Source organism: Echiichthys vipera (genome assembly GCF_963691815.1).
Source record: "Echiichthys vipera genome assembly, chromosome: 2".
Taxonomy (NCBI): domain Eukaryota; kingdom Metazoa; phylum Chordata; class Actinopteri; order Perciformes; family Trachinidae; genus Echiichthys; species Echiichthys vipera.
Window position 1 is genome coordinate 6,929,865 of NC_139827.1, and position 16,672 is coordinate 6,946,536.

General features: G+C 44.2%; 2 protein-coding genes across 2 annotated transcripts; both read left to right on the top strand.

The window, feature by feature from the left end:
* Positions 1-290: 290 nt before the first annotated feature.
* Positions 291-7,805, top strand: LOC310952967 (fascin-like). Its single transcript, XM_083921838.1, has 5 exons — positions 291-1,164; positions 3,996-4,152; positions 4,465-4,586; positions 5,178-5,348; positions 6,487-7,805. Exons 1-5 carry the CDS (start codon positions 330-332, stop codon positions 6,690-6,692), a joined length of 1,491 nt encoding a protein of 496 aa, XP_083777964.1. The 5' UTR covers positions 291-329; the 3' UTR covers positions 6,693-7,805.
* Positions 7,806-15,290: 7,485 nt separating this feature from the next.
* On the top strand, positions 15,291-15,926 carry rasd3 (RASD family member 3; the record flags this gene model as incomplete). The annotated part of the gene is made up of 1 exon (XM_083924286.1): positions 15,291-15,926. One exon carries the CDS (start codon positions 15,291-15,293, stop codon positions 15,924-15,926), a length of 636 nt encoding a protein of 211 aa, XP_083780412.1.
* Positions 15,927-16,672: the final 746 nt, after the last annotated feature.

The window sequence follows — 16,672 nt, forward strand, 5'->3', positions numbered from 1 at the left end:
TGTGGAGAGGAGAGAAGAGGGCATGGTTTCCCAAAAATTGCAGTGATCTCCCTCCAGCTCCTCTGCCTGTAACTGGGGCGTGTCCTGCTGTTGGTGAAAAAAGAAGAAAACTCTCTATCCTGCAACTTGTGCAGCTCCAGCAAGGCAGTCTGGATTTGCAGTCAGGGGATCATCATCATCATCATCATCAATCATCAGAGAGCAGCTCTGTCTCTCTGTCCCTCCCTCAGACACCCCCACACTCTCTCTCTCACACACACTCTCCCTCGCTCTCTCTGTCCGTCTCTCTAAACTAGAACATCTCTTTTCTCTTCGTGACAAAAGCAACAATGTCCGCAAACGACGCCGACGGGGACCTGCTGCAGATCCCTCTGGGACTCATCAACAGCGAGGGGAAGTATCTGACGGCGGAGACGTTCGGCTTCAAAATCAACGCCTCGGCCAGCAGCCTGAAGAAGAAGCAGACCTGGACCCTGGAGCAGACCGGGGAGGACGGCAGCGCCGTGTTCCTCCGCTCCCACCTGGGCCGCTACCTCGCCACGGACAAAGACGGCAACGTTACCGCGGACAGCGAGACGCGCGGCGGCCGGGACTGTCGCTTCGTCATCACCGCGCACGAGGACGGGCGGTGGTCTCTGCAGTCCGAGCCCCATGGTCGGTTCCTCAGCGGCAGCGAGGACCGGATCACCTGCTTTGCGCAAACTGCCACGCCGGCAGAGAGATGGAGCGTGCACCTGGCTGTGCACCCGCAGGTCAACCTCTACAGCTTTGCGCGCAAACGCTTCGCCCACCTGAGTGCGCACGGGGAGCGGCAGGAGGTGTCGATAGACCGGGATGTCCCCTGGGGGGTGGACTCGCTTGTGACACTGGTGTACCGTGACCAGCGCTACCACCTCGAGACCTCTGACAACCGCTTCCTCCGCAACGATGGCAGCCTGTCCACAAAAACGGACAAGGACACCGGTTACATGCTGGAGTTCCGCTCCGGGAAAGTGGCATTCCGCGACTGCAACGGCCGCTACCTGGCACCCTCGGGCCCAACCGGCACAATGAAGTCTGGTAAAAGCACCCGGGTCGGGAAGGATGAACTGTTTGGCCTGGAGCGCAGCCACGCGCAGGTCGTGCTGACTGCAGGCAACGAGAGGAACGTCTCCACGAGGCAAGGTGAGGCTCTGCAGCCACACAGAGCCATGACAAAAAAAAATACACTTCACTGTACAGATGAAGTCACGGCATAACTGGGCACACACGAGATGCAGCTGTTGCGTGATTTTGGGTTGTGTGTGTGTGTGTGTGTGTGTGTGTGTGTGTGTGTGTGTGTGTGTGTGATTTCATTTTCCTCACACCATGTGTTTTTCATTATCATGCTCTCACTCTCTCTCCCCCCCCCCTCCAGCCTCTGCCAGCTTAACATTTTTCTGCAGTAATTCTACCCCTGCATTGTGGCTGCTGGTTCAGGGTCAGCTTCAGTCTACAGTTATCCATCATTCTTTATCTCAGAGTAGACTGAGAATAAAGACAGTAAACGAGGAGAGATTTGTTGAGGAGACAAAAAGGAAAAAAATGGAGGAGAGTCAGAGGAAACAGAGTGAGGCGTGACTCAGACAGTCCTGCTGAATGTGGATCCGTCATGCAACCTCTTTGTCTTGTCGCCACTCCGTCTCCCTCTGTGCTGCCGTGCACATGGGACTGATCACTGGCATCAGTTTAGCCATGCAGTCATATGCTTTCATGTGTGTGTGTGTGTGTGTGCATTCCAGTAGAGATTGATTGCGGAAGAAGAAAGATAATCATGTTTAAATGAGGCCAGTGTTGGGCATTGACTTCTGACATGGTCTTTCATTGAAAAGGACCACCAGCCCGTACTGCAGCCCAATAACTCCTAATGGGGCGGTAGGCTCAGTAGGTAGAAATTAGGTTTTGGTGTCAAGTCTCTTAATGAGAAGCAAGAGGGTTTTTTTCCTGAACTCTTCTGTGGTTGAGAGATTCACAGTCGTCATGAGGTCATGTTAGAAAAGTCAAGGTTCAAGTCGTTATATGCATCTTTGCAGGTCAAGATGCAAGTCCCTCTGGTCTCTGATTTCAACGTTTCCCTTAGCGGTCTTAGAGTAACAAGGGCTCACTTATCAGAGAATCATCACCTGACTTTGCCGTTCCTTTCAGCCTACACAAAGGGTTTGAGCATCTTGCAGCTCATCGTTTGGTTTTGGTTTTAAGACCCATCAACATTTTCATCAGTGTTGTCTTCAGGCACAGCTGGCGGCTGTTTTCAATGTCAAAGCTCCGATAATCCTGTCACAGAGTTGGTATAAACCAGAATAGAGCCTTAAAAGAGGGAGTATTAGACTCTGTTGACCGGAAACGCATCTCCAACTGAATGCTAATGTTGCTGCACATCTGCTTGATGTGTATACAGGCAACTGTATGTCCACCATATCAACTTTGTTGTTCTGCTTTGCTAAATATCAATTTATACTGATTTAATAGTGTATACATTACTGAGTAAAGTGATTGTCACAACACCAGAATTTTAAACTTTTATACAATATTAAAAAATTATACTCAGTAGGTTACACCTGGATACACAGGGAAAACGGATAAAAAAAGTCCTTGGTTGACAAATTTATGATGTTTTTCTGTTCATTTTCTTAAAGAAAAACCAGCACACAGTGACTGAACACATACATCCCACTTTTTATTTTCTTCCTCCGTTGTTTCATTCGTGCAGACTTGGACTAAAAATGTAATCGCAGATCTGCTTTTTTTATAGCTTCAATACTTCTGATACTATCTAATGTAGATATTGTATCATTTTGAACGTGGTATTTAAAAGTATGGAAGTATCAGTTCATTTGACTAGTCTTGGTTATGTACTGACACCTAGCATCAGTTGGTCTCAGCTATGTATTAACACCTTACATGGGTCTAATAAGTATTTAAAGTGGCACCCATGTTTTGTTGTTGTTTTACGTTCTTTTTACCAGGCCAACGGGAGGATTTTTGGGACTGTCCCTTTAATGCCGCGATCAAACCGAAAGTGATAGAGACAATGGAAGCAGTGAAATTACATACAAAGTTTACTTTCACTTTACCCATGTCACTCACAACGAGATATAAAACCCATCGATGTGCAAGTTGAAAATATTAAACTTTGCAGCTGAATCCTGCGACGCTGTGGAGCGTCAGCCAATCAGAAGGGAGGAGGGGTGCAGGTGTTGTGATTCCCACACTGGCAGAAGCACTACTTGTCAACAATGGAGGAAAAGATAAGAGTAGCTGTATGTGAGTGACGTATATCAGACATGATGAGAGAAAGGAAACAGTAGGTTCGCACAATCATCGCGTCGATGACCCATAGACTGTATAAAAAATGGACATAGCGTACCTGTCGGTGTCCGTTCTCTCCACTTGATCCAATCGTACTCGCCTACGGGAGTCGCCTGTTTAACATGGGGGTCAATGAGAAACTGCTCTATTATGTAACCTGCCCCTAGTGGACACTCAGAGACCCATTTGGCACGTTTGGCACGTTTGGCTTGATGGTCCAAATATGATCAAGCAGCGCGGTACAAGCTTTTCTTGCGTTTTCATCGAGGCTGAACGCAGCATAAGAGTCTCTCTGGGGAACTTTGGTTGAATGCATACAACTTACATACTTACTTTTACTATATTGCAACTTAAACTTTGACTATCATGCTTATTATATATGTTGTGTAAAGGATTGTGGGTCCAAAAAGCCAGAAAAGCATGCTGGCTTGCCTATTTCAAAATATGAACAGATTTAATCGTATAATGGGAATTTGTCATACTACATGTGAAATACAGTGTCCTGCTATGTATTGGGACAAACTAAATCTTCTCCTAGCATACTAATACTATGGTAGTGTGGGTACAGGAACACAGGGTTTATGCATTAGAAGGAAGGAGAGTTTCAGACAAGGAGGAAAACCTCCAGAGACGAATGAAAACTGACAGCAGACTGCCCCACTTCCTAGGCATGGACCTGTCAGCCAATCAGGACGAGGAAGGGGACCAAGAAGTCTTTCAGTTGGAGATGAGCCGTGAGGACAGGAAGTGTGCCTTCAGAACCGCCGCTGGAAAATACTGGACTCTGACAGCATCTGGGGGACTGCAGTGCACCGCCTCCACCAAGTAACCACACACACACACACACACACACACACACACACACACACACACACACACACACACACACACACACACACACACACACACACACACACACTGCATCATGTTAATATTGTACACTACTTTAGTTCACACATACACATCTCTCACATTCTGCTCACTGATTTTATTATTGTGTGTGTGTGTGTGTGTGTGTGTGTGTGTGTGTGTGTGTGTGTGTGTGTGTGTGTGTGTGTGTGTGTGTGTGTGTGTGTGTGTGTGTGTGTGTGTGTGTGTGTGTGTGTGTGTGTGTGTGTGTGTGTGTGTGTGTCACAGATCAGCCAACAGTTACTTTGAACTGGTGTGGCGTGACGGTAGAGTGTGTGTGTGCGCAGCTAACAACAAATATGTGATCGCAAAGAGGAACGGGCAGCTGGCTGCGACTGTGGACAACCCAGGTCAGTTTGTGGTGTTTCTGAACTGCTCTTCATAGTAGGTACATTTCATGTACATGTACATTAAAATAATATTAATTGATATACTTGAACTTAATTTTATAATCTATTTTTAATCCATATTCTCTTGTTATAGTAATATCATGTGGGTTTTATCCATGTGAAGATGTATTTTATTTTATTTGTTATCTTCGGGTTTTATCTATAATCTTATTTTACATGAATTTGGCACATATATTCTTGTTTTTATGTTCATTCTTTGTCTATTTATTGTGAAGCCCTTGGTGTAATTTGTTTGTTGTAAAGCACTTTGGGCTGCATTCTTGTATGAAAGGTGCTACACAAATACATTTTTTATTATTATTATTAATAATAACAATAATAAATAAGACCATGATTCTAGGAGAAGTACTCTCTTTATCCCTAAAGAGGAGAAATAACAGACCAGGCACCCTGTTTCCTAAAACCACCTTAAAGTTTAGATCATCTCAGTGCCCTTGTGTGTCGATGAACTACGATTATTAGCTTAAGATGCTTTTGAGAAACAAGGGCCACATCTGCTCGACACAACCCCTGATCAGCCTGTCTCTTCAGGGGAGGCTGAACAGTTCCTGATGAAGCTGATCAACCGCCCAATCATCGTCCTCCGTGGGGAGCACGGTTTCATCGGGTCTCGTAAAGCTGGGATGGCAACTCTGGACTCCAACAGAGCATCGTACGACGTTTTCCAGCTGGAGTTCCACAACGGAGCTTACTCCCTTAAAGGTGGGCAGTCTACAGAACGTCTGTGGTGTTCTTGCGCGTTTTTTGTATCTATTTACTACAAGTCACATTCCCGACTCTGGACTTTTCTCAAAACATAGAGAAGCTGGTTATATTAAACCCAACAAGTGTATGTTTTTGCCTCCTGATCTTCCGGCCTTCACAAAGTGACTATTAAACTGCATTCATTGATTTTATTGGCCACTTGAAGGCAGCAGAAACTAGCTGTAAACACAACATTAAAATCACAGTCTGCATCTTTTGTTTGATCATGTTCACTGAAGCCGACACTATGCTCCGAAAGAACAACATAAATCATCCGATTTTCTGAAAAAGCAGCGCCCGTATGTGCACGTAGAGCCTTTTGTTTGTTTTGCAGAAATCCACAGCACCCGTGTCATCCTGTCCTCTCAGCGCAGAACTGACTCTCAGGCACAGTTCGTGCACAAGCCGCAGATCCCCCCTAACGCATGTTACAATATCACAGGCACACGCCTCAAGCTAGGCATATGCTAAATGACGTTAGCAGTTGCTATCTATGGGTAAGTTAGCCAGCCTACTTCCGTGTAGCGTGTGCTCCATGCCGTTTATGGATGAGAGAAGACACGGGCGCGTTCACAGGAATCTGGGTCATGCGCACTGACGAGCACTCGATGGGAGTGAGCTGAGGAGCTCGGTGGTAGTTGGAGAGGGGCGTGACAGTTGTAAACATTCGAAATTTGACTGATTCAACTCGATTTGCCAGACTGCTGACTGCAGCTTTTACATAGTAATGCCTCATAGTTGTTAGTAATGCCTCATAGTATTAGCATTCATTTGAAGTCGTGTTTCTGGCTGAACTAAAAATATATTATTCATGTGAATATATGGATCAACATCTGTCCATCATATGAAACCTTCCATAATTTCGACCATCACACCGACTTAAGACATTTATGTTGTAAATAATATGCAAAAAAAGGGCTGTAACATTTGAATTAAGATGATTCAGTTCACACATTGCCAGAACTGCATGCATCGAGCATCAACATTTAATTTGATTTGATTATTTAACACGTTATTTTGCATATCTAAACCTGCCACCCAGTGTTTTATGTGCTGTGCTGAACTCTTCTTCATTAAGTGTGTGTTGTTTGTCCAGACTCCCAGGGGAAGTACTGGTGTGTTGGAGATGACACGGCGGTGGGCTGCAGCAGCTCCACACCTGTCCAGTTCCTGTTTGAGTTCTGTGACCTCAACAAGATGGCCATCCGTGCTCTGGGGGGGAAGTACCTTAAAGGAGACCACGCTGGAGGGCTAAAGGCCAGTGTCGACTCCCTGGACACCGCCACCCGCTGGGAATACTGAGAAAGCACAGCCGGACTTCGCCACTATCTGACACCAAGCTTCAAACTATTGATAGATACTGTAGGTAGCTGTGTGTGTGTGTGTGTGTGTGTGTGTGTGTGTGTGTGTGTGTGTGTGTGTGTGTGTGTGTGTGTGTGTGTGTGTGTGTGTGTGTGTGTGTGTGTGTGTGTGTGTGGTGAAAATTGAAGCTGATAAACTGGAAGTCATGGCACCAAAGCACGACAGGTGTTTTTTGTTTGTTTGTTTTAATTTTTCTTCCTTTGTTATTATATCTTCTTACTGGGCTTTTTACTGGAAATGTGGATGTACACATGACTTGTTATTTAACCTTAGTGTGGTTATTTGTTTCACTTCCAGTCACATTAGTTACACAAACCTGATACATATCAGGACGATTACTGTTATTGAGTGCGCCTATCTGTGGTAACTACTGGTGTAAACAAACATACGCTATAACTCATAACTTACAATATCTAACCCTTTCCTGCTAAATGTCCTGCTGGCTCTGTTATGCTCTCTTTCATGATATAAAGCACAAAACACATCCGTTGACACAAGGGATGTTACTGATTTACGTGTTTCTGCTGTAAATAAGACTTTCTTTGTCATTGAATGCTTCAAGTAACCATGGAGGAAGTGTGTTTAAGGTGTAGAGAAAGAAATGGGATGTGGCTGGCAGATGTAACGTGTTCTTTGCCTGTGTGCTGCACCGCTTCAGTTTCCTATCTCATTCTTAGATGTGCAAAAGTCTGTATGCATCCGCCGGAAGTAATTGGTAATCAAAGATTTCCCTTAAAGATTATAATCCACTCACACAAGATTTTTAATTTTACGGGAGGAAACAAATAAAAGGAGTTTGAGATTCACTCCTCGACTGAAGGAGCCTTCTCATCCTTTCAATCACTACACACTCACATGCACATAAATACATGCACATATGCAGTCACTGATACATTAAGTCCTGCACAATAATGTTCAGCTGCACGAAGTGAAAAGCACGTTTGTTGCGATTTAATATCTGTGTGCTGCTGCTGCTGCTGCTGCTGCTGCTGCTGAATGAAAGAGTCTCTCTGACTATTGTTGTGGCTGTGCCTTCCATAGAGCATCTCACGCCTTTTCATGTTCTTACATTTGAACTGAACAGATTGAAAAGAACAATAAAGTTTTCCCTCTTAACAGTGGACCTTCTCATTGAATTTTTGCTTCCAGACTTTGCAACATGCAATTTCCATGGTATTTATTTCCTGCAAATTTATTCGTATCCAGGAAAATTGTTATTAGTAAGCTCTGTATATTATCCTGAATGACGTGGTTTTAGCTATTTAGCTATCAGCATGGCTCTAGGACAGCAATAGGCATTTTGCACGGGGGAAAATGGCCGCTCAGATGCAGGACACGCCCTCTCAAAAGTCCTCTCACTCACCGTGGTTCTATTACAAAAAAAGGCCCCAGGGGGATTTACGTGACTCCGCCGGTGACGTATCATTCTGAATGGGTTTCGATCGCTGATGATCTGGTGATCAGCGATACAGCGGCGCTCTGTTCTTTATTCAAGTAAGAAATAAAGAATAGTTACAGTTTGATTTAAGGTGCCCCGTATGATGTGTTATGTTAACTTGTGTACAAGATGGAAGAAAACACTCCACTTCAAAAAAAATTCCAGGCGCTGTAAAAGTGTGTGTTGCGAGACAGGCTTTACCACTGAATTAAAGTGTCTACTCTCTACTTCTCTGTGCCGTTGTGGCGTCAAGTACTACAACACATCACATCCTGTTTAGAGTTGTGTCCAACCAGGCTTCTCTCAGGGGAGAAAAAAGGCCCTGCTCTCTGACAGGGTAAACCAACGGCTGGTCAAACAGCCGCCCGAACGACTAGCATGCAAATTAGGGGAGTTTCGGCGAGGAAGACTCGCCTCTTTCGGGTATTCGACCCGAATGAAAAAGCACCTAGTCAGTCTGTCAATTGGTCGTCCAACGGTTCGGTTGAGACTAAAACAACTCCACATCCTGATGGAGGCGCGAAATGTTGAACAGAGATCTATGTTGCCCAGAGGAACAATCCTCCTGACTTTGTTGACCCACTGACATTTCCACTAGCTCCACCACGGCGTTCACATTGAGGTTTATACATGAATGACAGCAGACCTTTATGGCTTTTCACGGAAAGGGTCATATGTTCCTCGGTCTGTTATTTTTTCCCACAGTCAGTGTCGAATTCCCCGGCAAATAGGCCTATGTTGACCCTAACACTACCCCCTAACTCTGCCCCTCACCTTAGCCCTGACCCGTAACCTCTAACCCTAACAAAATGCTGAATTAAATCCATGAAGGCATAAGCTTATGACCGGGAACATAGGGATGACCTCTCTGCATGTTAGCATTGTCTCTGTAAGCAGGTGAGGAGGGCCCACAAAGATACTAGAATGACCAGCCAAGATGTGAGGAGGAGCCCATATAGCGAATGCCCACAAGGGACCAGATTTTTGTGCAACACCCCTGACTTTGAGCATGTTAGCGTGCTGACGTCAGGCTTTATCAAGCTGCTAGCGTGGCTGTAAACTATTGTTTGTAATTTGGGTAATAAGATACTTAAAATGCCAGAAAAAAAGTCTCAATTATACAAAACATATGCTCAGTCTCCTTTCTGTCACCTTGACAACATCTGACCTTAAACATGGAGTCAAGAGAAAAAAGTACCAGATCAGAATTAAACATTAAACTGAAATATTTATCATGGTTTCAAGGCTAGGTTTGGTGATGTTTTATGTATTTTTTTAACTATTAGACTTAATGATAAATCCAAAACCAACATAGTGTCTGTGAATCTTGAGCATATAATGTCACAACCATCTTGTTCTAATAAGAAAATCCATTGTCATGATTTTATTTTATTTTTTGCCAAAGCTGTGTGTGTGGGAGAGGAATGAAAGCGCCTGCATCGCGTCCCCTTGAGATTTCACTGAGCTAAAACTGTACCAGAGAAAGGAAGGTGTGGGTAGAGGAAGGTAACCTACTCCACTTTCTCCATCCTTCTGCAGAGGAATCTCACCTCTCCTCCTCTTGAACAGAAAACACACAGTCACTGTTTTTAATGTATGCCAACTTTAGGTGTGTGTTCTGATACACACACACACACACACACACACAGGATCAGACCAACGAGCACCCTTCGATCTCCACTGCAGGATCCGTGCATGTTGCCATGGTAACATGTAAAGGCAGGGATGGGACTTTCAGGAGGATGAATATTTGGAGATGTAACAGACACAAGACAGATCAATAATCTTAATAAACCTTGTAATATGTATTGTCAATAAACACATATATAGTTTCTAAAGGCTCTTCAGACACTAAGTGAGTGAAAGTGGACTTTGTAAATAGAAACATAAGCTCAGACATGTGATAGTCCCTAAATGAATTGGAGCTTCTAGTGTGCTCACACTAATACAATAATACACCCACGGCCACATCTTTACAGTGTGTGTGTGTGTGTGTGTGTGTGTGTGCGTGTGTGTGTGTGTGTGTGTGTGTGTGTGTGTGTGTGTGTGTGTGTGTGTGTTTGTGTGTGTGTGTGACTGTGTGTGTGTGTGTGTGTGTGTGTGTGTGTGCTATGCATGCATGCATACAATAATACACCCACGCCCACATCTTTACAGTCAGTCTGTGTGTGTGTGTGTGTGTGTGTGTGTGTGTGTGTGTGTGTGTGTGTGTGTGTGTGTGTGTGTGTGTGTGTGTGCGATGCGTGCAAAGCATCTTTAAGACAAAACACATGGCCGAATCTTGACAAACCTGCTTGTCAGAAAAAAAAAACTAATATGGCCCTTCAGTGGAAGAAGGGAAGAATAATAAGCAGAGGGGAAGACAAAGCAGGAAATGAATGAGTGGAAGATGAAAATAGGAGATGTGCAGCAAAAGGGTTATTGTTGATCATGAGATACAGAACAGATTGTTGTCTCCAGTGCATTAATGCATGCGAGTGTCCTATGTCCTGAGTCAGCCAGAGTTATAAATCTCTTAACGGAGGAGGAAGAAGAAGGTCTTGTTCACTCTCTGTCTGTTGAAACTGTTTATGTAGCAGGATAATATTGTTGTTGTCCAGTGAGAACCATGTATTACTTTCTTAATGTGGTGCTTTTGTATTTTTAAGATAAACTGAAGGATTAAATGTTCCTTTATGAGTTGATAAATTCCTTCTTCTTAGTGTAATACACTATAAGCTAAAGTTACCACGGTCGCAAAAGCCTGATTTAATTTAGCTTTTTCTCAGGGTTAGAGATTACGGTTAGGGTCAGGGTTTGGAGGTAGTGTTAGTGTCTACATAAGCCTATTTGCCGGGGAATTCGGCACTGATTGAGGAAAAAATATCACACCTGGGAACAAAGGAAGGGTCCTATGTGTAAAGATATTTCACTCAAAACCACAAATGTCAACCTCTTGGTGGCGCTAGAGGAAAAGTCAGAAGATCAGATAAGATAAGATAAGATAAGATAAGATAAGATAAGAAGTTATTAAATGATACATCCTCTGGGCACCCTGAGTGTCTCTGCCAAACTTTGTATGTGATATATTTAGAAATATTTTAGTGGATAATGGAAAATGTTGAGCTTCCAGTGTCAATGGATAAAAAGTGAGAGAGCTACAAAACCGCGTCTGATGGTCTTCATCAGTGGAGGGAGATGGCTAGGAATATAAACTGTGGGACATGCAGCTATTTCAAATACTCCTGTGACCAAAAGCATTGTATTAGTATTTCCATGAGTCGGTGACACACATAGTAAATACCTATGTTGGGCATGATACTAAGTTGGTAATTTCTTTGAGTCTACAGTTATGACAGTTTTCCAGTGAACAGATAACTACTTAACTGTCTTAACTGACTGTCAGAAAACCTCCTCATGAGTCTACTGCTGCCATCTAGTGTGGAGTATGTGAAGATGATTTAGACCTTGTGCACTATGTGGTCAAAAGTATGTGGACACCCTATGGTTTTAGATAGATAGATAGATAGATAGATAGATAGATAGATAGATAGATAGATAGATAGATAGATAGATAGATAGATAGATAGATAGATAGATAGATAGATAGATAGATAGATAGATAGATAGATAGATTTATATAACATGTAACTCTGTTTGGTGAGTCCCCCCTCAGTTCCATCACAGTAAAGCCAGCTGAATTAATAAATCAGTTTGTTGTGGAATAGCTTGACAGTCCTGCTCAAAGCCCTGACCTGGGGGTTTGGGATGAACGCCAACTGCGGGCCGGGCGACATCACCGACCTTTGTAGTTTAATGGGAGCATGTGGCTGCAGCCAGGCTCCAAATTCTTGTGTAAAGCATGAAACCAGAAGAGTGGGGGCTGTTATAGCTGCCCACAGTTTGAGAATGAGATGATCAACAATCACATGTAATCCTAAAGTATAATTCCAGCGCAAAATCATCCCATGGTCTTTTTTGGCACTTACATACATCAAATAAGCCATTGAGACAGTTTTTTTCATGTATAAACTATTAACGGAGAAATCCATGACAGTCGCTAACAGCCGGACGTAGCTAACACTGATTAGCTCGGGGCAGTACGGTGAAGGCATTAAAACGTCTTTTTTAACCACTTATACTGCTCAATATAACACTAAACCTCTGCATTAGCATGAAAAGACTCCCTACACACAAAACAAAGCACCAATGGGCTCCTTCCTTTGGGATTTACTTTGGTAATCGACTTGAATGGACTTTACTACGAAAGGAGCTGGTACCTGGGCCAGTTGGCAAGTCTTTCAAAAAGTATTTTGGTGTTATTTTGAGCGGTATTAGTGGTTAAAAAAGCCGTTTTAATGCCTTCACCGTACTGCCGCGAGTACTGTTAGCAACTCTACAGGATTTCTGCGTTAATAGTTGTTTCACGGAAAAACTGTCTCGATGGCTTATTTGATGTAAGTGCTAAAAAAGACCAAGGGATGATTTTCCACCGGCATTACACTTTAAGGTGTTTTCATACTTTTGACCTTGTTTTGTACATGTAATAGTTTAGTAGCGCTGCTGAAAGTATTGTTGAGCATTCACTATATTGAAGTCTTTGCAAATATGCTGCAATTCACGCCAGAAGATAGGCGTACCTAAAAAATGCCCCAGACAGCGAACAGCTCCATATTGAAGGATGCCTGATGGTTGCATTCAGTGAAAATGCTGTTGCAACCAGTAGTTAGTTTGTCGGCAGGCTTTTAAAAAATGTGTTCCTGTCTTATTTGCTCCCTTCTATTAAACAGGAAGTACTGACCTTCTTCAAGGGTAGAGATAAGCAATAGAACAAACTAGTGCACGCACTCATGCGCACGCACACATTGACAAATTATCACAGTATCTGTTTACCCACCGATAGCCGCGTCCAGCCAGACAGTGTGAGTCAGAAACAGACAGACAGACAGAGAGAGTTTTGTTCCGTATCTTGTGATAATAACGATACGCTTCAGGAGAAATCAATGAGGAGGTTATCTGGAACCTTATTCATGGCCTCATACAATTTTCACTGGAATTTCGTAATCCCACTCTTGCTTCCCATCTGCTGTGCCGTCAATCTGTTTGATTTTATCACACCAATAAGTGCTTCTCAAGAAATCCACGCAGGTGTGGTCCAATCATCCGGTACATACATTGTTAGCTACAAGATTTCTGTGTGATTAAAAATTCAGATCAAAACCAAAACTACAACATGCTCAAATGTATTTCCAGTGGTTTTAATAACAGGAAGTGTGCAGCGACCGTGTATATCCAATATGTGTGTTTCTGTATGAGGAACCTTCCGTGACTCATGCCTGGTGTAAATATGACTGCACGTGGTTGTATCTTGGTTGTGTGTGCATGAATGACCATCTCTTTATGACTCCAGGCTGTGAGCTGGAACACACTAAGAAAACCATGTGAGGATAATGGACCAAGAGAAAAACCAATAAGGGAAATGAGGCAAAGGTACGACCACCAGGTACGATCTGTGGCATTTTAAGTCAGCTTGTGAGGAGGAGTTTGACCGCTAACACCTGTTGAGCTTTGATAAAATACAAAGCAAGGCTGAAAATGACTTTTACACGCAATATGTCACTAAGGACTGAACTGGTGGTAGACTGTAACCATGCATGTTTACACAAGTGCAATTTTAAGGCAAATATTGTCGTTTCTAATCCAGCACATTCACAACTGTCGGAGGTAGTTGCTGTGTTGAGGTCCATTTTAGGTCAATATTCAACCTCTTTATTTATTGCTTGTACTCAGCTAGTTTTCTGTACTTTTGCAAAACTAAAATTATCTAGATATCTCTCATATTTCACCACTGAGTAAGCTATGATGAAATTATTTGTTAGGCAAATATCTATGTAAGATAAGTTAAGATAAGATAAGATGTATTCGTCCCACTGCAGGGACATTTGCAGTGTTACAGCAGCAAAGGGGATAGTGAAACAGTAAGAGTCATCAGTAAAAAAGTACGATATAATGGATAATTGAACATTAAAATATATATATATATATATATATATATATATAATAAGCAGACGAATACAGAATACAGACGGTTGAATGCCCAGTATAACACAGTTTAGAGGGCTATCAGACCGACTGCACATGCACGAGTGAATTGTCACTTCTTCTCATCATCACATTTATAAACAATATGATGCAGAAATATGACAATGTTTGCAGCAGGTTTGTTCATATGATTTCTAAGGAAACTGTAGGGGTGGTTGAAGTTCATACTGTAAATAAGAGCACGTGCATGTGTGGCCAGTGTGAGTCAAGTGCCAAATGCTGCAAAAATCATGGTCTTTTTTGGCCCTTACTTACATCAAATAAGACATCAAGACAATAAGTTAGTTAGTAATAACTATTAAGGGAGAAATCTGGTAGAGTCACTAACAGCCGGACGTGGCTAACACTGATTAACTCGGGGCAGTACGGTGAATGCACTAAAACGTCTTTATTAACCACTAATACTGCTCAAAATAACACCAAACCTCTGCAGTAGCATGAGAAGAGTCCTGACATATAAAACAAAGCACCAATGGGCTCCTTCCTTTTGGATTGACTTTGGTAATCCACTTGAATGGACTTTACTATGAGAGGAGCTGGTACCTGAGCCAGTTGGTAAGTCTTTCAAAACACTCTTTTAATAAACTCTGGGTTCACTACCTACGCTGTTGGTGCTTCGTTTTATATGTAAGGACTCTTATCATGCTACTGCAGAGGTTTTGGTGCTATTTTGTGTGTGTGTGTGTGTGTGTGTGTGTGTGTGTGTGTGTGTGTGTGTGTTTGTGTGTTGGAGAGAGAGAGAGTGTGTTTGTGTGTGTTTGTGTGTGTGAGAGAGAGAGTGCGTGTGTTTTGTGTGAGTGTGAGTGTTTGTGTGTGAGAGAGAGAGAGAGAGAGAGAGAGAGAGAGAGAGAGAGAGAGAGCAGCGGCGGTGGTCAGCCTATAAATGCCCAGACGTGCTTCCACAGGTGACCAGAGCCACTGGCATCACCGGAGAGTTCAGGGTTCCGTTCGCCGCCAGTCGTCGCCTTTTCTCGGCTGGGACAGCTGTTCGCTCCGGGTGACACACGCGTCAGATCGGCATGTCTCTGTCGGGGCGTCCCAACACGGTCCGGCTGGTGTTCCTCGGGGCAGCGGGGGTCGGTAAGAGCGCGCTCATCCGCCGTTTCCTCCACGACCGCTTCGAGCACAAGTACACGCGCACGGTCGAGGAGCTTCACGTGCTGGAGTACGACACCGCGGGGTCTGGGAAGATGCGTCTGGAGATCTTGGACACGAGCGGCAGCTACTCCTTCCCGGCCATGCGGGAGCTCAGCATCCGACACAGTGACGCCTTCGCCCTCGTGTACGCGGTGGACGACCCCGGGTCCCTGGAGGAGGTGCGGCGGCTCCGAGACGAGATCCTGGAGCTGCGAGGCGGCAAGAGCGCGCCAATCACCGTGGTCGGCAGCAAGTCAGACCTGGAAGACACCGATGGTCGCGTGCTGCTGGCGGCTGACGTCATGGCGACGGTGGAGGGAGAGTGGGACGCCAACTTCGTTGAGGCGTCCGCGCGCACAGGTGGAAACACCGTGGGAGTGTTCCGCGCGCTGCTACAACAGGTGAACCTGCCGCACCTGCTGAGCCCCGCGGTGTGGAGACGCAGACAGACGGTGCCCAGACCGGCGGTCAAGAAGAAACCACCACTGAAGAAGAACAACAGCTGCACCCTGTCCTAGAAACACTTGATGATGGACTCTGCAGCTGGACTGCTCGTGCCCAGGTGTTGCTGGTCATCACAGTATACCTGACCCTTGAAGCTGTATTGTCTCTGACAGTATCGACAATAATTACATATTATATAACAGTTTAATGTGTGATGCACTTTACTGCACGCGTTAAACATTTGTATGCACATGTTTTTTTATCTTATGTGAATAAAATATTTGTTGTGAGTTTTGTCTGCTGTTGTTTCAATCCACTACACTTCACAACATGGACACTTTAACTGAGTTGACTGTCCAATGAAAGTGTGTGAGTAAAGTCAAAGTACAAAAACCACAGTATAACTTTACTTTAGAAGGATTGCAGCTAGGTAACTGTCAAAGCATTAAAAAAGTGCTTGTTGTGCAGAATGAACGTGTTTGTGATATGCTATATTTGCATTATCATTGGATATAGTATACTTTATATACTCATCTCATCTTCAGCCTCTTATCCGGGGTCGGGTCGCGGGGGCGGCAGCTTTAGCAGGGGACCCCAAACTTCCCTTTCCCGGGCCACATTAACCAGCTCTAACTGGGGGATCCTGAGGCGTTCCCAGGCCAGTGTGGAGATATAATCTCTCCACCTGGTCCTGGGTCTTCCCCGAGGCCTTCTCCCAGCTGGACGTGCCTGGAACACCTCCCTAGGGAGGCGCCCAGGGTTCATCCTTACTAGTTATCCTGAACCACCTCAACTGGCTCCTTTCAACGCAAAGGAGCAG

Bases quoted from the DNA above. Each gene is read 5' to 3' on its own strand.
- LOC310952967 (XM_083921838.1), top strand. From the start codon at position 330: ATGTCCGCAAACGACGCCGACGGGGACCTGCTGCAGATCCCTCTGGGA. The intron at 1,165-3,995 runs GTGAGGCTCTGC...CCCACTTCCTAG, and splicing joins GAACGTCTCCACGAGGCAAG to GCATGGACCTGTCAGCCAAT. The intron at 5,349-6,486 runs GTGGGCAGTCTA...TTGTTTGTCCAG, and splicing joins CGGAGCTTACTCCCTTAAAG to ACTCCCAGGGGAAGTACTGG.